Source organism: Ranitomeya variabilis, chromosome 4 (assembly GCF_051348905.1).
Source record: "Ranitomeya variabilis isolate aRanVar5 chromosome 4, aRanVar5.hap1, whole genome shotgun sequence".
In the NCBI taxonomy this organism is placed as follows: domain Eukaryota; kingdom Metazoa; phylum Chordata; class Amphibia; order Anura; family Dendrobatidae; genus Ranitomeya; species Ranitomeya variabilis.
In genome coordinates, this window is record NC_135235.1 from 544,549,765 (window position 1) to 544,575,099 (window position 25,335).

Sequence of the window (25,335 nt, forward strand, 5' to 3'; positions counted from 1 at the left end):
GAATAAACCAATGCAGGACACATCGAACGGAGGCCGTCATCAGAAAATGACGCCATAGGTGTAACATTCCTTAGAGGGAGGTGCTATGCTACGGTGCCCCTTTAAGAAAAAATAGAGAGGGGTGCTATACTAAAGCGCCCTTTTAAGAAAACACACCTAAGAAAGAGAGAGTGAAAAAAACAAATAAATGTAATGACTCACATTGACAAGCACAGAGGAAGCTCCGCATATAACAAGTCCTGACCAACTCTCTGGCATTCCTGACAGCTTAGCGCGATCCTTCTATCCAAATGATATAAACTTACACCACAACTGCAGTCGGATCACCTGATACGGGGGCACACGTCAAGTGCATCACTAATAGGGACAGTAAAAGACAAAAGTTCCTTCCGCATGCCCTTTATGCACAATGGGGGGGTCTAGACGTGGCTTCACCGACCATTGTTAAGCTGGATGACCGGCTCGGTAGCAGTGACCATAATGGTTTATGTCGCATTTACACAATCTGATTTCAGACCATTATCGAGGTCAGATCAACTATATAAAAATATTCGGCACTTGTTTACCGATCTCTTTACACTGGCTGGGGAAAGAAGGCTAGGGGTGTAGAACGATCACTTATGGGTGGTTCTGTGCTCATACAATATCATGTTATCAGCAGCACATTGGCACCTGTGGATGTGCTGCCGAGAACCAACCACCCAACGAATGAGCAATTTGATTGATCGTTTGGGTGATCGCTGTCACGCTTGTCTGCAGTGCCTGCATTTATAAAATGGGACGCCGCACACACACTGTATGATAGATTCACACATTTCATATTACACACTCCATGCTATACACACTGTATGCTACACACACACTCCATGATACACACATTGCATGTTACACAGACACACTCCATGTCACACATACTCCATGCTACACACATACATACTGTATGTCACTGACACATGCACACTCCATGTTTCACATACTGCATGTTACACACATATTGCATTTCTCACACACTCCATGCTACACACACATACACATTGCATGTCACACAAACATGCACACTTCATGGTACATATATGTACACTGCATGTCACACACATATACACACTGCATGCTACCCACAGACACACCATGATACACACATTGCATTTCTCACACACTCCATGCTGTACACATATACACATTGCTTGTCACACACATATTCCATGCTACACACATATACACATTGCATGTCACACAATCATGCACACCCCATGCTACACACACATACACACTGCATATCACACACATTCCCTCTACACACATATACACATTGCTGTCACGCATACACGTTCCATGCTACACAACATACACATTGCATGTCACACACACACATTCCATGCTACACACATATACACATTGCATGTCACACACACACACACACATATTCCATGCTACACACATCCACATTGCATGTCACACACACACACACATTCCATGCTACACACATATCCACATTGCATATCACACACACACATTCCATGCTACAAACATATACACATTGCATGTCACACACACACATTCCATGCTACACACATATGCACACTGCATGTCACACACACACACATTCCATGCTACACACATATCCACATTGCATGTCACACACACACACACACACACACACACACACATTCCATGCTACACACATCCACATTGCATGTCACACACACACACACATTCCATGCTACACACATATCCACATTGCATGTCACACACACATTCCATGCTACAAACATATACACATTGCATGTCACACACACACACACACACACACACACACACACACACACACACACACACACACACACACACACACATTTCATGCTACACACATTTACACTGTATGTGACACATACGCATTCCATGCTTCCATGCTACACATGCTGCATTATTCAGATAAACACAGCACATGACATGCTAGGCTCCCTGCTCCTCTTCAGTTCCTCCTTAGGGTGAAGGACCTTTGGTCACACGACCATGATGTCACTAAAGGCTTTTTTTATTCTTCTAACCTTGAAAACTGCACTGATGATGCCAGTCTCTCTAGCTTGCAGAGGCTGGGGGCCCTTTTGGGGATGGGGTTTACCATTTGACCAGTTCCCCCCCAACTCCAACTCAGGTCCTCAATAATCCAAGAGAGCTTTGCGTAAACTTCCATGCCTCATACTCTTTTTATCAATGTAGGTAGCACCAAGAGGTCCATATGTAGAACATGATGTTGGTGGATTATAAAGGGGGTTACAGAGCCGGAGTGTTTGGATCTGCAGCTTGTGCAGCTTTTTCCATAAGTGAAGGAAGCCCAGGCAGACAGCTTCACGAGAAATGTGTACAGAGAATTCTGTTGTGACAACCAGCCATAAAAAGTCTAAAGTACACCACTCCACTCATTACCCTACAAACATTTGGCTTGGCCAAATGGGCATGTTATTTCTATGATTTTATGACCATATGGGTTGACGTAGGGGGACGGTCACCATAGACATTGTAGATGGTTTGTATCAACATTGGTGGGATCTAAAAACAAAAATTGTCTACTCTGACTACCTGAAAATATTTACAAAGTGATCTCTGAGGAACCCACAGTCGATGATCATATACATTTCTGGTTATCATCCGTTCTTTTTTTGTAACCAAGGCATTCTAAGTTCTTAAAGGGAATCTATCACCAGGTTTTTGCTATGTAATCTAAAAGCAACATGATGTAGGGGAAGAGACCCTGATTCCAGAGATGTGTCAATTGCTGGTCTGCATGGTGTCATTATGATACAATATGCTACATACTGACACATTCCCTTTAAAGCTATCCCACCTTATCTTTTTTCGATGTTCCACTTATGCTCTCTTATCCTATTTACAATGTACTTTTCATTAAGCGCAAAGTTTGATCAAAAATGTATCTTTAGAATGGACAATGATGGAGTATTTACCCAAGTAGATGTTAAAGGTGTCCGTGTTAGGGTAGGAAGAATCTGTTAAATCCCAATTATCTCTCTGTACAACATAGTCTGTACCTGAAACATAAAAAAAAAAAAAATCACTTATGCAGGCCCGTTTTTTGTACACAAACATAAAAATCACCAATTTAGTCATAAACACGTATCATTATATTTATAGGTGTCCTACCTTGCCAGTTAAAGGCACCTGGAGCTCCAAAGTACACCATGTTTTCAGTGATGCCTCCACTCATACCCATTTGGCACATGCCAGTTTTGAGGTGGTCACCGCCAGAGTCACACATCTCATAATGGTAGGCCTGCCAGTCATCATTGTCATTGAATTCTAAGTTGTTTCCTCGTATGTAGCACTTGCCTATCATCTTGGGTTGGTCTTCAGACGGCAGGACCACAGAGTATCGATGGGCGCACATCTGGCAAAGAAATATCTTGGTGAAGGTTTCATGCTATATCTGCCTATATCTTCTCACTATAGGTCCTTATGTCATTTTATATCTTGTATAATCAGCAAATCAATCTTCTCCGATGCTGTCTAGTATGTGGCGGCCAGCAGTCACACTCACAACTATCGGCTCTTGGCAAGAGTGAGAGTTGGAACAAACAGGGAAATTACCTATCCTGTCCTGCATTACTTTGACAACCTATTGATTTAAATTGATACTGTGAAAAACTTAATGGAGATATCCAGTAAAAACAGGATATCACCAGTTCCCAAGATAGGTGACAACTTACAGATTTGTGGTGGTCCGACCACTATGACCTGCATCGATTGCCAGAACAAGGAATTTTTTTTGTTGTTTTCATCGGACAACCACTTTAATTTCCCTGTCATGGTGCTGCAGGTAAACTGAACACTGGAGATAATCAAAAAGAATTGAAATACCCTGGTCCGGAGTCCTTTGTGGCACCGAAGATCCTCAGTCCGGCATCTTGTTCATTAATAGGGCGTCATAGGGACCTAGTAAGCAGCAAAAACGCCCAAGATGCCGGACAGTGCATTGCCAGCACAACTGTGACTACCTTGAAAGACCAAACTGGACGCCGAACCTGAGTAGTATAAAATGTATTTGCTCATCTCTAGTGTTCAGCTAACCTGCAACCCCATCACATCTCATCCATCCCGAACAGTTCAGTATTTGGTCAGTGTTTTACCTCAGTATCTGTGTGAAAACCCAGCAATAAGGCCATGGTCAGTACATGGACAGTATTTTACCTCAGTACCTGTGTGAAAAGCCAGCAATAAGGCCACAGTCAGTATATGGTCAGTATTTTACCTCAGTATGTGTAAGCCAAGACCAGGAGTGGGACAATCAAAGGAAAAATATAATAGAAACACGTCACCACTTCTGTATTTATCACCCACTCCTGGTCGCAATGCGTCGCTAATGCAAGTCTATGGAGAAAAAACGCATCCTGCGGGCAACTTTGCAGGATGTGCTTTTTCTCCAAAACGCATTGCGCACGTTGGCCAAACGACGGAAGTGTGAAAGAGGCCTTAGAGTAAAATCTATGGTACCCCAGCAAACAAGTTTTGTTTGGTGAGTGAGTCAAAATGTGCATTATTCCCCTCAGATCTCCACAGGATCAAGTCAACCACTAAATGAAACTATAAGTTAAATTGAAATTTTCCCTTTAAAATCAAATTGATTAGTGAGCAGGTGCATACATCTTATAGGCACCTATGAAATCCTAAAGCCTTCTTCTTCCAAAATATAAATTAAGTGTAACAGGATCTCACTGAATTGTGGCTTTTTAATGAAATTTTAACTAAAGCATTGCCAGTGGGAAGAAGGTTTACTCCACTTCCTTTTATTTTTTTTTGATTTATCAGTATACTATGTTTTAGGTACTTTAAAGGGACACAAAAAACTGTAAATAACAGGAGTAACAAAAAAGCAATGTTTGTTTGCAATACTGTTAGCAAGCTAATGAAACTTGGCAGAGAAACAAGAACCTATATACCGTGGTTGGAGACCAATCAAAAGTATGGTGGTTAAGTAGGGGGGGACACAGCTTAGCTTTACATTACACCTTTGTAGACAGAGCAGTGGGGAGAGGTTTCTGCTGCAGCAATCTGCCTCGTGGGTGGGGAAAATGTAGTTGCTGTCTTACCATTTTTGTTTCACAAGCAGTTGAGAAAAATTGTGTGCTCATAAACCCATAATCCAAAAGTGGAAGGCTTATGGAACAACTTACCAATGCATGGCCGTCCACCTAAACTGACATCCTAAGCAAGGAGATCAATAGAGAAGCAGCCATGATGCCCATGGTAACTCTAGAGGAGCTACAGAGATCCACAGCTGAGATGGGAGAATCTGTCGACAGGACAACTATTAGTCGCATACTCCACAAATCTGGCCTTTATGGAAGAGTAGCAAGAAGAGATATATATCTTGGTACCGTGTTAGCCAGTAGATAGAAAAATGTTTAGAATTGAGAGTCCTCAGTGGTTGATACCTTTTAATGGCTAACTGAAAAGATGGTAACAAATTGCAAGCTTTCGAGACTACACAGGTCTCTTCATTAGGCATAGACTAATACAAATTCTGAAGAATCACATATTTATGCACAACATAGCACAGAAAAAAAAAAACATGGATAAGACAGGTGGCATGAAGCAGAATTACCATGAGTGATAAACAGTTATGTCCATAAATGTTGGGCCAGTTCTTAGATAAGGAATGTTTTATTGTCCTCTGATTGGGGTCTCTGTTGTGATGACCCCTCATAGTCTGAGGGGCAAGTTCCTTAGTTGATGTAAAAAGACATAAATCCATGCGACACATTCATTCCGCCACTAAGACAGTCAAAGGTCTATGATTTGATTTTGCTATGATTTGGGAGACAAAAATGTATTGCCACATTCTTTTTTCTCTTATTGTATGGCGGTGAGAATTCATTCTTGTTCTAAGCTTTTGCTCTGTCTCCCCCACATAGACCCCCAGCTGCAGGTACCTTTCCCTGCAATCAGAAAAAATGTAAAACCTGTTCATTTATAATGACCACGGACAAGATAAAGATCCCCAATTCACATCAGGACTACAAGATACCAGGTACTTTCAGCTGTATCACATCTAATGTGGTGTACCTAATTATTTGTACTAATTGTCCAACTGGGGGGTCTGTATGTGGGGGAGACAGGGCAAAAGCTTAGAACAAGAATGAATTCTCACCGCCAAAAAATAAGAGAAAAAAGAATGGATCTACCTGTGGCAATACATTTTTGTCTCCCAAACCATAGCATTATGGACATGAAATTACTTGTGTTAAAAGGTAACTTCAAAACTCAGAGAGACAGAAGAGTCTGGGAATATAAACTGATGACGACCTTTGACTGTCTTAGTGGTGGAATGAATGTGTCGCATGGATTTATGTCTTTTTACATCAACTAAGGAACTTGCCCCTCAGACTATGAGGGGTCATCACAACAGAGACCCCAAATCAGAGGACAATAAAACATTCCTTATCTAAGAACTGGCCCAACATTTATGGACATAACTGTTTATTACTCATGGTAATTCTGCTTCATGCCACCTGTCTTATCCATGGGGTTTTGTTTGTTTGGTTTTTTTTCTGTGCTATGTTGTGCATAAATATGTGATTCTTCAGAATTTGTATTAGTCTATGCCTGATGAAGAGACCTGTGTAATCTCGAAAGCTTGCAATTTGTTACCATCTTTTCAGTTAGCCATTAAAAGGTATCAACCACTGAGGACTCTCAATTCTAAACATTTTTCTAGCAAGAAGAGAGTAATTTTTGAAAGCAAGCCATAAGAAGTCCCATTTGCAGCATGCAAAAAGCTTTGTAAGGGACTCAGCTAGCATGTATAAGAAGGTGTTCTGGTGAGATGTGTCACGAGGGTGTCACGTCCCCTTAGAAGACCTGGACTGTCAAGTGGGAGTAATGAATTGCAGGTTTCCTTTAGAGATGGTGTGATTCATGTCCTTTTTAAATGGATTTCCTTTCCTCCAAGTGCTGAGAGGGTTAAGGATTCTTTAAATGCTGGCTGAGACCATACAGTCTGGTTGTGCTCAGCAGCAACTTCTTATCATTTACTCCCTCTACATATACTGGCACTGTGCATTTAGTCCCTGCTGGTGAAAGATTTGACTTCCTGTGCTGAGTGCTAAAGCTAAGTGGTTGGAGTGGGGTTGTTGTAGTAGTGATCTGCTGGTCCCTATTCCCATTTAGTTCCTTCCTCCCTGTCCCTAACCTCCTCCCTATTGTTGGTTTGTGCTTTTGTATGATAGAGGTTTTCTGTTATCCCTGTTTTATGTTTGTTTCTTGTTTACCTTACATTTATGTCCCATGCCTCATGGGGTGGGGAGGGGACAGATTAGGGTTTAACAGGAGCATAGTAGGGTCGGAGACCCGGGCCTCTCTACCTTCAAGAGTATCCCTAGGACATTGATAGTTAGGGGTCCCAGTTCCAGGGACAGTTTGTGGCCCTCCTCCCTTACCGAAGACCATCACAGCGTGACATTATGAGACATAAGTAGAGATTTTAGGGCTAAATGCTAATCGCTGAGTGGCGTAAAACTAAAGCTGTGTGCCCAAGTTGCGTTTTTTATGCGTTTCCGCTGCATTTTTGCTGCAGCGGAAACGCTTAAAAAACGCATTCCCATGCAATTGTCACGGAGAGACTAGGTGGGCGAGAGCTTATAACCCGGGCCCCTGCAATTTCCCTAAGACTAGGGAAATACTGACTGGCCCTCTGTTATGGACCTGGTGGTTAGGTGCACCTGGAATGACCTGATGGTTAAACTAGAAGACAGGACGAGCTCTGGGAAGTGGGAACTCTGCTGACCGCAAATCCTAATCCTATAACACACACACTAGAAATAGCTGTGGAGCGTACCTAACTCTCCCTAGACGCCTCTTCACAGCCTAAGAGCTAACTATCCCTAAAGATAGGAAAATAAGCCTTACCTTGCCTCAGAGAAAATTCCCCAAAGGTAAAGGCAGCCCCCCACATATATTAACTGTGAGTTAAGAGGAAAGTCACAAACACAGGGATGAAACAGGTTTCAGCAAAGGAGGCCAGACTTACTAGATAGACTGAGGATAGGAAAGGGATCTATGCGGTCAGCACAAAAAACTACAAAAAGCCACGCAGAGTGTGCAAAAAGACCCCCGCACCGACTCACGGTGCGGAGGTGCCACTCTGCAACCCAGAGCTTCCAGCTAGCAAGGCAATATCATGTTAGCAAGCTGGACTAGAACTTAGCAAGTACTAAGAAATATATTCAGTACAATATGAACAACAAATGAACTAGCAGGGACTTAGCTTCTGCTGGAGTAGACAGGTCATCAGAAAGATCCGAGAGAGATCTGAACCAGTGCTAATACATTGACAGCTGGCATGGAGTAACGATCTGAGTGGAGTTAAATAGAGAAGCCAACCCAGCCGCAAACGAGGGCAGCTGAGGAGGCAACTTCAGAACCAGCAGTTCCACTCACAGCCACCAGAGGGAGTCCATGGACAGAACTCGCCGAAGTATCATTCATGACCACAGGAGGGAGTTCAAGAACGGAATTCACAACAGTACCCCCCCTTGAGGAGGGGTCACCGAACCCTCACCAGAGCCCCCAGGCCGATCAGGACGAGCCAAATGAAAGGCACGAACCAACTCGGCCGCATGGACATCGGAGGCAAAAACCCAGGAATTATCCTCCTGACCATAGCCCTTCCATTTGACCAGGTACTGAAGTTTCCGTCTCGAAATACGAGAATCCAAAATCTTCTCCACCATATACTCCAACTCCCCCTCGACCAACATCGGAGCAGGAGGGTCAACGGAGAGAACCATAGGCGCCACATATCTCCGCAACAACGACCTATGGAACACATTATGGATGGCAAAAGAAGCTGGAAGGGCCAAACGAAACGACACAGGATTGAGAATTTCAGAAATCTTATAAGGACCAATGAAATGAGGCTTAAACTTAGGAGAAGAAACCTTCATAGGGACATGACGAGACGACAACCAAACCAAATCCCCAACACGAAGTCGGGGACCAACACAGCGACGGCGGTTGGCGAAACGTTGAGCCTTCTCCTGGGACAATGTCAAATTGTCCACTACATGAGTCCAAATTTGCTGCAACCTCTCCACCACAGAATCCACACCAGGACAGTCCGAAGGCTCAACCTGCCCTGAAGAAAAACGAGGATGAAAACCAGAATTACAAAAAAAAGGCGAAACCAAGGTAGCCGAACTGGCCCGATTATTAAGGGCGAACTCAGCCAATGGCAAGAAGGTCACCCAATCATCCTGATCAGCAGAAACAAAGCATCTCAGATAGGTCTCCAAAGTCTGATTAGTTTGTTCGGTTTGGCCATTTGTCTGAGGATGGAAAGCCGAAGGGAAAGACAAATCAATGCCCATCTTAGCACAAAAGGACCGCCAAAACCTTGAAACAAACTGGGAACCTCTGTCCGACACGATGTTCTCCGGAATGCCATGCAAACGAACCACATGCTGGAAAAATAGTGGAACCAAATCAGAGGAGGAAGGTAATTTAGGCAAGGGTACCAAATGGACCATCTTAGAGAAGCGATCACAAACCACCCAGATGACCGACATCCTTTGAGAGACAGGGAGATCTGAAATAAAATCCATGGAAACATGCGTCCAAGGCCTTTTCGGGACTGGCAAGAGCAAAAGTAACCCACTGGCACGAGAACAGCAGGGCTTGGCCCGAGCACAAGTCCCACAAGACTGCACAAAAGAACGCACATCCCGTGACAAGGAAGGTCACCAAAAGGACCTAGCCACCAAATCTCTGGTACCAAAAATCCCAGGATGACCAGCCAACACCGAACAATGAACCTCAGAGATAACTCTACTAGTCCATCTATCAGGGACAAACAGTTTTTCTGCTGGACAACGGTCAGGTCTATCAGCCTGAAACTCCTGCAGCGCCCGCCGCAAATCAGGTGAGATGGCAGACAGAACTACCCCCTCTTGGAGAATACCAGCCGGCTCAGGAACTCCCGGGGAATCAGGCACAAAACTCCTTGAAAGGGCATCGGCCTTCACATTCTTAGAACCCGGAAGGTATGAAACCACAAGATCGAAACGGGAGAAAAACAGCGACCATCGAGCCTGTCTAGGATTCAACCGCTTAGCAGACTCGAGATAAGTCAGATTCCTGTGATCCGTCAAGACCACTACGCGATGCTTGGCTCCCTCAAGCCAATGTCGCCACTCCTCGAACGCCCACTTCATAGCCAACAACTCCCGATTGCCAACATCATAATTACGCTCAGCAGGCGAAAACTTTCTAGAAAAGAAAGCACATGGCTTCATCACAGAGCCATCAGAAGATCTTTGAGACAAAACAGCCCCTGCTCCAATCTCAGAAGCATCAACCTCGACCTGAAAAGGGAGCGAAACATCTGGCTGACACAACACAGGGGCCGAAGAGAAACGACGTTTCAACTCCCGAAAAGCCTCAACGGCCGCAGAGGACCAATTCACCACATCAGCACCTTTCTTGGTCAAATCAGTCAACGGTTTAACAACACTAGAAAAATTAGCGATGAAGCGACGGTAAAAATTAGCAAAGCCCAAGAATTTCTGAAGGCTCTTCACAGATGTAGGCTGAGTCCAATCATAAATGGCCTGAACTTTAACAGGATCCATCTCGATAGTAGAAGGGGAAAAAATGAAACCCAAAAAGGAAACCTTCTGAACTCCGAAGAGACATTTAGACCCCTTCACAAACAAAGAATTAGCACGAAGAACCTGGAACACCATTCTGACCTGCTTCACATGAGACTCCCAATCATCCGAAAAGACCAAAATATCATCCAAATATACAATAATGAATCTATCCAAATACTTTCGGAAGATGTCATGCATAAAGGACTGAAACACAGATGGAGCATTAGAAAGCCCGAATGGCATCACCAGGTACTCAAAATGGCCCTCGGGCGTATTAAATGCTGTTTTCCATTCATCGCCCTGTTTAATACGCACCAGATTATACGCCCCTCGAAGATCTATCTTGGTGAACCAACTAGCCCCCTTAATCCGAGCAAACAAATCAGACAGTAGAGGCAAAGGGTACTGAAATTTGACCGTGATTTTATTGAGAAGGCGGTAATCTATACAAGGTCTCAGAGAATTATCCTTCTTGGCCACAAAAAAGAACCCTGCTCCCAACGGTGACGACGACGGGCGAATATGCCCTCTCTCCAAGGACTCCTTTATATAACTCCGCATAGCGGCGTGTTCCGGCACAGATAAATTGAAAAGTCGTCCCTTAGGAAATTTACTACCAGGAATCAAATTAGCGCAAAAGTTCAAAAGTTTATTAATTAATCATAATAAAGTGCATAAGTATAAGACATATTTTAAGAAAAGGGATGGTTAAAACATGGATCACTGCCAGTTCCCCCACCGTGATCTCCCACACCTGAGTACTAATCCGGAATGCAAACACCACAATACAAGTAAAGTGCTTGAGCGATGCTTACCACTGGAGGGGAGCAAGGTGGGGTATACTGGATAGGAACCGGTCCGTACGAGACCCCCGACGCGCGTTTTCGCCACGCGAATGTTCTGGCTTTCTCAAGGGGAGACCTCCCTCCAGTGGTAAGCATCGCTCAAGCACTTTACTTGTATTGTGGTGTTTGCATTGTCTCCCACGGTTTCTATTTTAACATATTTGGCTGCTTCCGGATTAGTACTCAGGTGTGGGAGATCACGGTGGGGGAACTGGCAGTGATCCATGTTTTAACCATCCCTTTTCTTAAAATATGTCTTATACTTATGCACTTTATTATGATTAATTAATAAACTTTGAACTTTTGCACTATATTTTGGCTCCGCTGGTACTCCTTCTTCTTCAAGTGATTTATATGGAGCTGGTTTGCTCTTTTGGTAGTGGGTCTTTTGAGCACGATTGAGTGTCTTGATTGCCCCATTGTCTGATTATGCCTTGTTTTGTTATCAGGAATCAAATTAATAGCATAATCACAATCCCTATGAGGAGGTAGGGCACTGGATTTGGGCTCATCGAATACATCTCGGTAATCCGACAAAAACTCAGGGACTTCAGAAGGGGTAGAAGGAGAAATTGATAACAACGGAACGTCACCATGTACCCCTTGACAACCCCAACTGGACACAGACATTGATTTCCAATCCAATACTGGATTATGGACCTGTAGCCATAGCAAACCCAACACGACCACATCATGCAAATTATGCAACACCAAAAAGCGAACATCTTCCTGATGTGCAGGAGCCATGCACATGGTCAACTGAGTCCAGTACTGAGGCTTATTCTTGGCCAAAGGCGTAGCATCAATTCCCCTTAATGGAATAGGATACTGCAAGGGCTCCAGGAAAAAAACACAGCGCCTGGCAAACTCTAAGTCCATCAAATTCAGGGCAGCGCCTGAGTCCACAAATGCCATAACAGAGTAGGACGACAAAAAGCAAATCAGAGTAACGGACAAAAGAAATTTAGGCTGTACAGTACCAATGGTGACGGACCTAGCGAACCGCTTAGTGCGCTTAGGACAATCAGAGATAGCATGAGTGGGGTCACCACAGTAAAAACACAGCCCATTCTGACGTCTGTGTTCTTGCCGTTCAGCTCTGGTCAAAGTCCTATCACATTGCATAGGCTCAGGCCTCTGCTCAGAGGACACTGCCAAATGGCGCACAACCTTGCGTTCACGCAAGCGCCGATCGATCTGAATGGCCAAGGACATTGATTCATTCAGACCAGCAGGCGTGGGAAACCCCACCATAACATCCTTAAGGGCTTCAGAAAGACCTTTTCTGAAAATTGCTGCAAGGGCACACTCATTCCATTGAGTAAGCACAGACCACTTTCTAAACTTCTGGCAATATACCTCCGCTTCATCCTGACCTTGACACAAAGCTAGCAAGATTTTCTCTGCCTGATCCACAGAGTTAGGTTCGTCATAAAGCAATCCAAGCACCAGAAAAAACGCATCTACATTAAGCAATGCAGGATCTCCTGGCGCAAGGGAGAATGCCCAGTCTTGTGGGTCGCCACGTAACAAAGAAATAATGATTTTTACTTGCTGAATGGGGTCACCAGAGGAGCGGGGTTTCAAAGCAAGAAACAGTTTACAATTATTTTTGAAATTCAGAAATGTAGATCTATCTCCAAAAAACAAATCAGGAATTGGAATTCTAGGCTCTAACATAGGATTCTGAACTACATAATCTTGAATGCTTTGTACCCTCGCAGTGAGGTGATCAACACAAGAGGACAGACCTTGAATGTCCATATCTACACCTGAGTCCTGAACCACCCAGAGGTTAAGGGGAAAAGAAAGACAAAACACACTGCAGAGAAAAAAAAAATGGTCTCAGAACTTCTCTTATCCCTCTATTGAGATGCATTAACACTTTGTGGGCCAGCTGTACTGTTAATGGACCTGGTGGTTAGGTGCACCTGGAATGACCTGATGGTTAAACTAGAAGACAGGACAAGCTCTGGGAAGTGGGAACTCTGCTGACCGCAAATCCTAATCCTATAACACACACACTAGAAATAGCTGTGGAGCGTACCTAACTCTCCCTAGACACCTCTTCACAGCCTAAGAGCTAACTACCCCTAAAGATAGGAAAATAAGCCTTACCTTGCCTCAGAGAAAATTCACCAAAGGTAAAGGCAGCCCCCCACATATATTAACTGTGAGTTAAGAGGAAAGTCACAAACACAGGGATGAAACAGGTTTCAGCAAAGGAGGCCAGACTTACTAGATAGACTGAGGATAGGAAAGGGATCTATGCGGTCAGCACAAAAATCTACAAAAAGCCACGCAGAGTGTGCAAAAAGACCCCCGCACCGACTCACGGTGCGGAGGTGCCACTCTGCAACCCAGAGCTTCCAGCTAGCAAGGCAATATCATGTTAGCAAGTTGGACTAGAACTTAGCAAGTACTAAGAAATATATTCAGTACAATATGAACAACAAATGAACTAGCAGGGACTTAGCTTCTGCTGGAGTAGACAGGTCATCAGAAAGATCCGAGAGAGATCTGAACCAGTGCTAATACATTGACAGCTGGCATGGAGTAACGATCTGAGTGGAGTTAAATAGAGAAGCCAACCCAGCCGCAAACGAGGGCAGCTGAGGAGGCAACTTCAGAACCAGCAGTTCCACTCACAGCTACCAGAGGGAGGAGTCCATGGAGAGAACTCGCCGAAGTATCATTCATGACCACAGGAGGGAGTTCAAGAATGGAATTCACAACAGCCCTCTACCTGAAGTTTACACTGATGGTGTGCATGTTCAGGCCTCGAACCTCACCCTGCCTCCTGATACAACCCTGAGCTGCAAACCTCCGCCCTCCACCCAGTGAATGCAATACACCAGTACCCACAGTTAGCACAGACAAGGATAAAGGAAAATATACATCACGCTGCAGTCACTCAGGAATACACTATAAATGTGCAGGGCAAAATAAACACAAATATAGGAAGGAGTAAATACGACAAGGGAAAATACACCACCAGCAACGATACTCCAATGACCAGCTCTCCACTCCAGACCGAGATAACAAATGCGCAAGACAGAAGCTATAATCGGCGACACCCAATGATCAGGAGAACTATAAAAAGGCAATGGGCATGGCCCAGCCTCCAATCCGAGAATCAGGTAAATTAACCCCGGAACAGCTAGACAAAATCTAGCCGACGCCAATGAGCAAATAGTGGTCAAAAGCGGAACTACCGCTGTCTGTCGGATGACCTGGTCTGAACAGCGTCCGACATGACAGCAATCCTATGGGATTCCGCCGTTGCTGTGCCCATGCTGCGGATTTTCCCGCTGCGGAATCGCATAGCGGTAAAATCCGCAGCATGTTCATTATTTCTGCGGAATCACGGCGATTCCGCCACCATAGGATTGCATTGAAACGCTCACTTTACGCATGTGGCTATGCCCACCATGCGTAAAGTGAGCGCTTCATGTGCGGATGGTACCCAGGATCTGGAGGAGAGGAGACTCTCCTCCATGCCCTCCCTGTAAAAAAAAAAAGAATTAAAATAAAAAATAGACATATACTGTACTTACCTTCTGATGGCCCCCGGAGTCCTCCCGGCTCTCAGTGGTGCACGCGGCGGCTTCCGTTCTCAGGGATGCATTGCGCGAATCACCTGAGATGACGTCGCGGTCACGCGACTGTGACGTCACAAAGGTCCTTCGAGCAAAGCATCACTGGGAACGGAACGTACCGGGAGCGCCGCTGAGGAGATCAGGGGCCGTCGGAAGGTGAGAATAACCATATATAATTTTTTAATTATTTTTAACATTCTATCTTTTACTATTGATGCTGCATAGGCAGCATCAATAGTAAAAAGTTGGTCACACTTGTCAACCACTATGCTTGACAAGTGTGACCAACCTGTCAATCACTTTTCCAAGCAATGCTTCAAATCGCTTGTAAAGCGCTAGCATTCTGCAAGCTAAAAACGCTTGCAAAACGCTTGTGTTTTGCAGGAAAATGCATACTATTCCACATGCATTTTACCCGCAGCAGGGAGTTGCGGAAATGCCCATTTCCACAGCATTTCTGCAACGTGGATACATAGCCTAACACTGCACATCACCCTTAAAACACCACCTCCACTATCATATAGTTGGCAGCAGCATGCTATGGGGATGTTTTTCTTCAGCAGAGACAGAAAAGCTGCTCAGAGTTGGTGGGATGCATGGAACTAAATACAGGGCAATCCTGGAGGAAAACCTGTTAGGCCGTGTGTCCACGGTAAGTAAACGCTGCTTGTTTGACGCTGCAGCGTCAAACACGCAGCGTCCAGATGTTCCAGCATAGTGGAGGGGATTTTTTGAAATCCCGTGTCCACTATGCGTGGAAACCCGCACGCGGCGGGCCTGCGACTCCGGACATGCTGCGCGTCTTTTCAGATCGCAGCATGTCCGTGCTACCTGCAGCGACGCTGCGTCGCCGCAGGTAATATCACAGGGCCCTATGGCGAGGGGTGCGATGATCCCGGATGTGTACTGTACACATCCGGCATGATCGCGTCCCAGAAAGGGGGCGGGGCGTAGCGCCGAGCGGCTTCGCCGCTGCGGCGATACCGCCGGCCATCCTGAACGTGGACACGTACCCTTAGAGGAAGCAAAAGACGTGAGACTAGGGAGTAGACTCACCTTCCAGCATGACAACGACATTAAACATACTGCCAGAGCTACAATGGAACAATGGAATGGTTTAGATCAAAGCATATTGATGCATGCTAATGGCCCAGTCACAGTTACAGTCCAGACCTAAATCCCATTCAAAATCTGCGGCAAATTTTTAAATTTGCTGTTCACAAACACTGTCCATCCAATCTCATTGAGCTAAAGCTATTTTGGAAAGGAGAATGGGAACACAGTTCAGGCACTGGATATGTAAAGCTGGTAGAGACTTACCCCAAAAGACTTGCTGCAGTAATTGCAGCGAAAGGTGGTCCTACAAAGCAGGGCCGGACTGGGACTAAAATTCAGCCCTGGCATTTGAAGTCACACAGGCCCATTTGTCACATGGTGACTGTATAATATCTTTGTACACTTGTAGGTTACAAGAAGTGAGGGGAGTGTAACACGACTATATAACATATAATCACAGCTGTATACAGCATTACAGCTCAGTCCCCATAGAATGTAATACAGCGCAGCCCCCATAGAATGTAATGCAGCACAACCCCCATAGACTATAATACAGCACAGCCCCCATAGATCCAACTGTCATGTGAGGAGTAAGCTACAAGCCATGTATCTTGCAGCACAGCCCCCATAGAATGTAATGCTGCACAGCCCCCATAGAATGTAATGCTGCACAGGCCCCATAGAATGTAATACAGCACAGCCCCCATAGAATGTAATGCAGCCAGCACAGCCCCCATAGAATGTAATGCAGCCAGCACAGCCCCCATAGAATGTAATGCAGCCAGCACAGCCCCCATAGAATGTAATGCAGCCAGCACAGCCCCCATAGAATGTAATGCAGCCAGCACAGCCCCCATAGAATGTAATGCAGCCAGCACAGCCCCCATAGAATGTAATGCAGCCAGCACAGCCCCCATAGAATGTAATGCAGCCAGCACAGCCCCCATAGAATGTAATGCAGCCAGCACAGCCCCCATAGAATGTAATGCAGCCAGCACAGCCCCCATAGAATGTAATGCAGCCAGCACAGCCCCCATAAAATGTAATGCAGCCAGCACAGCCCCCATAGAATGTAATGCAGCCAGCACAGCCCCCATAGAATGTAATGAGGCCAGCACAGCCCCCATAGAATGTAATGAGGCCAGCACAGCCCCCATAAAATGGAATGCAGCCAGCACAGCCCCCATAGAATGGAATGCAGCCAGCACAGCCCCCATAGAATGGAATGCAGCCAGCACAGCCCCCATAGAATGGAATGCAGCCAGCACAGCCCCCATAGAATGTAATGCAGCCAGCACAGCCCCCATAGAATGTAATGCAGCCAGCACAGCCCCCATAGAATGTAATGAGGCCAGCACAGCCCCCATAAAATGGAATGCAGCCAGCACAGCCCCCATAAAATGGAATGCAGCCAGCACAGCCCCCATAGAATGGAACGCAGCCAGCACAGCCCCCATAGAATGGAATGCAGCCAGCACAGCCCCCATAGAATGGAATACAGCCAGCACAGCCCCCATAAAATGGAATGCAGCCAGCACAGCCCCCATAGAATGGAATGCAGCCAGCACAGCCCCCATAGAATGGAATGCAGCCAGCACAGCCCCCATAGAATGGAATGCAGCCAGCACAGCCCCCATAGAATGGAATGCAGCCAGCACAGCCCCCATAGAATGTAATGCAGCCAGCACAGCCCCCATAGAATGTAATGAGGCCAGCACAGCCCCCATAAAATGGAATGCAGCCAGCACAGCCCCCATAAAATGGAATGCAGCCAGCACAGCCCCCATAGAATGGAATGCAGCCAGCACAGCCCCCATAGAATGGAATGCAGCCAGCACAGCCCCCATAGAATGTAATGAGGCCAGCACAGCCCCCATAAAATGGAATGCAGCCAGCACAGCCCCCATAGAATGGAATGCAGCCAGCACAGCCCCCATAGAATGGAATGCAGCCAGCACAGCCCCCATAGAATGTAATGAGGCCAGCACAGCCCCCATAAAATGGAATGCAGCCAGCACAGCCCCCATAGAATGGAATACAGCCAGCACAGCCCCCATAAAATGGAATGCAGCCAGCACAGCCCCCATAGAATGGAATGCAGCCAGCACAGCCCCCATAGAATGGAATGCAGCCAGCACAGCCCCCATAGAATGGAATGCAGCCAGCACAGCCCCCATAGAATGTAATGAGGCCAGCACAGCCCCCATAGAATGGAATGCAGCCAGCACAGCCCCCATAGAATGGAATACAGCCAGCACAGCCCCCATAGAATGTAATGCAGCCAGCACAGCCCCCATAGAATGGAATACAGCCAGCACAGCCCCCATAAAATGGAATACAGCCAGCACAGCCCCCATAGAATGGAATACAGCCAGCACAGCCCCCATAGAATGGAATGCAGCCAGCACAGCCCCCATAGAATGGAATACAGCCAGCACAGCCCCCATAGCCCCACAGCCCCCCAATCCAGTCATCACTCATTGATAAAAAAAAACAAAACACTCTACTCACCTCTCTCCTCGTGCCCCGCGCTGCTCCTGGCTCCGGTCTCAGCAGCCGCAGTCTGCCTGCCCGGTCACACAGCAGGTGCGCGATGATATGACGTCATCGCGCACCCGCAGTGTCAGCGGCAGGCAGAGCGGGGAATGATGGGAGAGGGGGCGTCAGCGGACGCACTCTCCTCCATCATTGCATTCAACTGTACTGGCGTCTATGACGCCGGTATAGTTGAATGCGGGGCCGGGAGTGTGCCGCGAGAGCGGGGGGAGTGTGCCGCGACAGCGGGGGGAGTGTGCCGACAGCGGCACACTCGAGCGGCCCACTACTGCCATCGGCCCTTCTGGCATTTGCCAGAACTGCCCGATGGCCAGTCCGGCCCTGCTACAAAGTATTGACTCAAGGGGGGTGAATACAAATGATTGTCACAATTTTCACATTTATATTTTTCAAATAATCAGAAAACCAGGTATCATTTCCAAATCAAAATTGTTATCCTTTTAATATATTGCAGTTGTCATATTATATAGCACTGTGTACTTACAATTCCTCCTTTTACTCTTCCACCCAGCTAATTCTTCTCTTTTCCATTAGGTCTATGACATCACGTGATTAAAAACTAAGTAGCTAAATCCTAAGCTCTATATAGGAACAGGAAGTCAATTATCCCTGTATGAGTCATAAGTCCCTGACAGGGGGAGCGGTGGAGCAGCTGGGTCAGGAGCTCAAGAGGGGAATGATAAATGCAGGAAGACAAGACTTCCTGTTTCTACATAGAACAGAGAAAAGAGAAGAATTATTTAGGTAGAAAGGTAAAATTAGCAATTGTAAGGACACAGTGCTATATAATATGATGATTGCAATATATTAACAGGATAAAAACTTTATGGGAGGAGGAGTGCTTCTTTAAGTTTGCAGGAGGTGAAAAAAAGTGGAAAAGTTCACAGACTAAGAATAGATTTTCAAGGCTCAATATATATTGATATATACATATATATACTGTATACACACACACACATACACACACTTCTTAGTGTTAAGGAATAAGGAAACTGCTTTGCCTCTTCTCTAAACAAGCTGTAAAGATTTTATTTAATGATCTATATTATTAATACATTAAAAATAATCAATGCTACAAACATTAAGACGAGAACCTTGTTCTGCACTCTTCTTACGAGTCTTATTGATCCAGGGTATGGATGAATTGCATCGCTACATGAACTTTGCACAGCAGTCGGCTCCCACTTGTGCTACAGACATACAGGCTGGATACATAACTGCAATGCTGCCATATTAGTCGTCTCTCTGCTTTCCCCAGACCATGACAATCGCCGTATGTTCTGAATGTATTTTATTTTGGGGAGGGCTCTTATATATTTCTTATAACATGAGCCACATTGTAATTTAGGACTACTGTTCCTTTAAGACCATATGACCTACACAGAAATGTGAAGATCAAGCACCAGGACAAATCTAGTAGCACCGGTTTCACAATGACATTGCATCTAGATAATTGTATCAGACGTCCTCCCGTAATACCAGGCAGTGACAATTATGATGCATTGCAGATGCGAGGCCGCCTCCAATATCCTTGTGTGCCCGGCACGCTTGGGACAGTGCCATAGTGAGCGGAAATGGCTTCTGCACAGTATAAAGTGAATTATAAGGAATTATTTTAGTCAATATTTTAATTACTTTCCAGACCAGATACATAGCGAGAAGCTCCTGGGACCCATAGTAAAATCTGTACCAGGGTCCCCACCTGCATATGTGGCATTTATATAGTACATTGGGGGCACCAGGGTCCTGATGAGACAGTTACTTCTGCACCCACTATCCGGGCTGGTAACAGAGGGAATATCCGACAAATAATGACTCATGTGGTGCAACATTACCTAGAATCATTAAGCAATGATAAATAATTCATCTGCAAAACATTAGAATATTTTTCGACACTTTTTTTGGAGCTGTTATCTAAGATACTTCACGCCATCACCCATCATCTCACTTACCAGAACCCGACCTCCAGGTCCCTGCGATGCCAGTGTAACTCCCAGCCACATGTTCTCAATTACATTGCTGCCAGGCACATCTGTATAAGAATACTAGAGTGTGAGTAAAATGCAATATCTTTCTCCACATATAAACCATCTACATTTTCTATAAAGGTTGTCATGTAATAAAAGGCCAGAATAAGAAAAAGAAAAAAGTCTTCCTTTTTTCTCCAAAACAGCGCCATTCTAGAACGTTTACTGTATCTGGTATTGCAGCTTAGTTTGGTGCCATTGAAGTGAATGTGACTAATCTGCAATACCAGAAGCAGCCTACAGACAAGCATTGCTCTGTTTTTTGTAATACCAAAAATAAAATATTCGAAAGGGTAATTCATATACATTTCTTTAATTTATTTTTGCTCTACCGTCGCACATACAATGGTTAAAAAACACAAATTAATAATGTTCAACGTGGGCAATGGTATGTAGTGGGGGATGGGGTGTCCATCGGCCGGGTCAGCAGTCTCTGGCCGCTGGATGGGATGATCACGAATCTCTTACTTTTCAGGATCCCAGGCGTGGTTTTTGAATAGCTGTGCTGGTGCGACATCATCATTGAAGGGTCGGGGATCTTGGAAAGTAAGAAATTCGAAAGTCTCCCATCTTCCCATGAATTAATCCGCCCAATTCCAACCATCCCTCTCCAGCCCCTCTCCAGCTGTACTGTGTTCCCAATGCTGGAGAGGCTAAACTGCTTCATGGCAACATTGGGATTGAACACAGTTCAGGACAGTAGAGCGACCATGCTGTGGGCATGAACTGTCACTCATGAAGGAGCATCCGCGGCCTTGCAGCTAGGAAATCGGGAGGCTCGAAAGTGATGAACTCCTGAAGAGACACAAGTTAACTAGTTGACTTTCTGATGGTGGCCACCCAAAATTTTACGTCAGTATCTACACAAGGATCAATAACGGCCAACAGATATTCCCTTGGTAATCCAGGAGGGCAACGGCCAGATTTTGTATCACCTGCTTTGCGCAACATTACAGCAGTGGCACAAAAAAGGGACCAGTGGATCATTTGAGCCCCATTATGTATGGTTGGCCAGTAAGTCTAGACCCATGTGCTCCATATTGACCACAGACCTTCATTATACTTACTAAATTCAGATGACAGTCTAATATGTACGGTGGCCGCCCGTCTGTCCCCAGACAGATCATTGTCGGGGAAGACAAGGATCCGGCATATACAATTTTGGACTGCTGATCCTTTTGTTCTCCATATGCCACTGCCACTCATAGAGAACACAGGAACACATGTCCGAGTGTGCGCTCCTGGGTATGGGAAAATCGGTCAAGATAGCTGCCGGCTGAACAATCATGCAAACCATCATTCAGCTGACAACTATCTAAACTGTTGATGTGACTTTAGTCTGGCATACAGAGTAGGCAGCTGTCATCTGAACTTTCTCTCCGGACTCCCTCATACACAGGAATGCTCGGCTCAGGGATCAGAATGCCATTGCCAGAATCATCTCCCCACCCAAAAAAAGGATTGAAAAATGTCCTTATGTTCCCCAACATCATCTTTTGAGGGACAGTCAAGAGGCCCCAATACATATTAGATAGTCAGCCTATACAAAATAAGTGGGTTCGGATGACTTTTATCTAATGGGGCTACAGGACTTTTACATAGAACATGTTTATCACCTGATCCACGGCCTGACCAGTGGATTACCAGATTTCCATCCCTCCTTCAGACCTAGTTATATTCCCAGCACAGATGCAGATTACTGGGAGTAACATCACCATCTTTCACGTCTCAGCTGCACTGCAGCATTAGCACAGACTCCGAACCCGGCAGTCAGGATCTGCTGGACAACAGCCAGACAGCTGCAGGTTGGAGACTACTGCTGTTCTCCAGCTGTCGGACCAAACCTCCCACCATCCTGTGCCTCCTCAGGACTGGAGGCATGCTGAAGTTGTACCAGCAGCCGAGAAACATCAGGTCTGTAGACCCCTGACACATGAAATTCCAGGAACAGCAATAATAACTGAATCTTTACCCAAGTGCAACTGAAAGAAGCCAGGTCCAAGCTCCATAATACATTCCGGTACAACCACAATATACTGATAGGAGGCCGTACTCAGCTTTCCTAGAGTCCTGAATGGCAAATCCTCCTGGTTGTATTGCAGCACCACTCAGCAGATTTACCATTTAGACCTCTAGGAAAACAGGTCTTCGTTGTCTGACTGGTTTGCCGATATCCACCCATCCCTATGTTCATTTTTTATGAGATATGATAGGGGCGTAAATGTGATTGGACCATTTTTTATGCCAAATGACGATCATAAATAAGAAACTGTGATACAACTCAGAATTACACCCAATGACCAACTCAGCTCTGCTAAATATTAATGTTCAGCTCAACGATGCCTTATTAACTAAACTATAGCACATCTAATAAAAGTAAGAAACCTCCGCCAGATCTTGACATTAGTCAGAGACCACCTTTTCACATAGATCTTGGTTGACAGTCATTAACTGACCTTTTTATACCCCCCACTCTTATTTGAAAGAGGACACGCTCTCCTGACATGATAATTTTAGTAAATACATACAAAAAAAAAAATAACAATTCTGGAGCACTTTATTTTCGAACTCTGTGTTGAGCAGTTCTTCCACAATGTATAGATTGTTACCACCTCCTCGTCATTGTGTTATGTCCCCTACATAGGAATCTCAGCACAGTTGTCTATTTAGTCATATTTTTCCAGGAAGAGTAATGGAGGATCTTCACAACACAGAGTTCTTATTTTATGGGAATATAATAATTTACTAACAGAGATGAGACAGGTGAAAGATCCTCAGCTAAAAAAAAAATTAAAGGGTGTTTCCCATGACCAAAACTTTACTTTAATCAATAGATCCTGGAATAATAATAATTTCCACAATTGGATGTGTTTACATGAAATGTTCCTGTGCTGAGATAATCTTATAAATGTGCCCCTGCTGTGTACTGTGTAATGGCTGTGTCTGATCATGCAGGAACATGGCCTGATCATACCGCAGCTCCTGGCCGAGGTGGGGGGGGATTGTACAGACATTACAGGGTGGGATTGTAAATGATTCGAAGTAAAACATTGTTTAAAAACAGGCAGGGAAATGTTTTTACCTCCCAAAAAGAATCAGCTGCGATGCCCCGCTGTGCTATGTGCATATTCTTTTTCTCCGCCCCTGCCCAGGAGCTGTGGTATGATCAAACCATGTTCCTGTAAGGTCAGACACGGCCATTACACAGTACACAGCAGGGGCACATATATAAGATTAACTCAGCACAGGAACATTTTATTTAACCACAACCAATTGTGGAAATTATTATTATTCTGAGATCTATTGATTAAAATCAACTTTTGTTCATGGGAAAACCACTTTAAGGGTATGTGCACACGTTCAGGTTTTTTCGCGTTTTTTTTCAACGTTTTTTCGCAATAAAACACTATAAAAACTCATTAAAAACGCATGCATTATGCATCCTATCATTTAGAATGCATTCTGCAATTTTTGTGCACATGATGTGTTTTTTTCCGCGAAAAAAACGCATCGCGGTAAAAAAAAGCAGCATGTTCATTAATTTTGCATTTTTTTCGCGTTTTTCCCGCTATTCTATGCATTGGGAAAAAAACGCAAAAAATACCGCATAAAAAACGCGGTAAAATCGTGGTAAAAACGCATGCGGATTTCAGGCAGAAATGTCCGTTTTTTGTCAGGAAAATTTCTGCCAGAAATCCTGACGTGTGCACATAGACTAAGGGTACTGTCACACAGTGGCACTTTGGTCGCTACAACGGCACGATCCGTGACGTTCCAGCGATATAGTTACGATATCGCTGTGTCTGACACGCTACTGCGATCAGGGACCCCGCTGAGAATCGTACATCGTAGCAGATCGTTTGACACTTTATTTCGTCGTCAAGTGTCCCGCTGTGGCGGCATGATTGCATCGTGTAACAAAGGTGTGCACGATATTCCCAATGTCCCGTATGACTTCTACATCGCAACTACGTCATGAAATTATCGCTCCAGCGCCGTGCATTGCAAAGTGTGACCGCAGTCTACGACGCTGGAGCGATAATCAAGCGACGCTGCAACGTCATGGATCGTGCCGTCGGAGCGATCAAAGTGCCACTGTGTGACAGTACCCTTAGTCTCAACAAGCCCTCTCTGGTATCTGCCCAGGTTTTCCTAGCACTGATACCATCTATGTATTACATTCACCTAATCTATTGTCCAAATTTAAGACTCCTCTCGGCACCTGTAGTTGGATCAGTGAGCGTCCCATGTGGACACATTGTTAGAACGTACTCCACTAACGATTAATGCGCAGGGATATGGAACACATGACTGACTCACATTCCTGATCGATGGAGACTCTGAAACAGTCAGATTTGGACGGTGAGATAGGACAGGCGTAGACGGCTCCCGTTCTGTTAACATTCACATTTGGGGGTGCTGCATCTTGGGGAGCTCCTGACAGCAATCTGTAGGGGCAGATAATAGGATTATTATGTAATATATTACACCTATAAACTATGATAAAGGATTCTATTACAGAACTTACCATATATACAAAAACTGGTGCTACATAAGAATATGAAATGAGCCAAATGACGTAGGTGCGAAT

At 45.1% G+C, this 25,335-nt stretch overlaps 1 protein-coding gene across 2 annotated transcripts in view; it reads right to left on the minus strand.

Moving 5' to 3' along the window:
• Nucleotides 1-25,335, minus strand: part of ITGA3 (integrin subunit alpha 3) — a 117,625-nt gene that overhangs the window by 58,688 nt on the left and 33,602 nt on the right. For both annotated transcript variants that reach the window (XM_077252558.1, XM_077252559.1), the window contains exons 2-5: nucleotides 25,065-25,192; nucleotides 20,670-20,749; nucleotides 3,160-3,403; nucleotides 2,964-3,047 (exon numbers count right to left, since the gene is read on the minus strand). In XM_077252558.1, coding sequence (XP_077108673.1) covers nucleotides 2,964-3,047; nucleotides 3,160-3,403; nucleotides 20,670-20,749; nucleotides 25,065-25,192 — 536 coding nt within the window. The remainder of the gene's footprint in view (nucleotides 1-2,963; nucleotides 3,048-3,159; nucleotides 3,404-20,669; nucleotides 20,750-25,064; nucleotides 25,193-25,335) is intronic.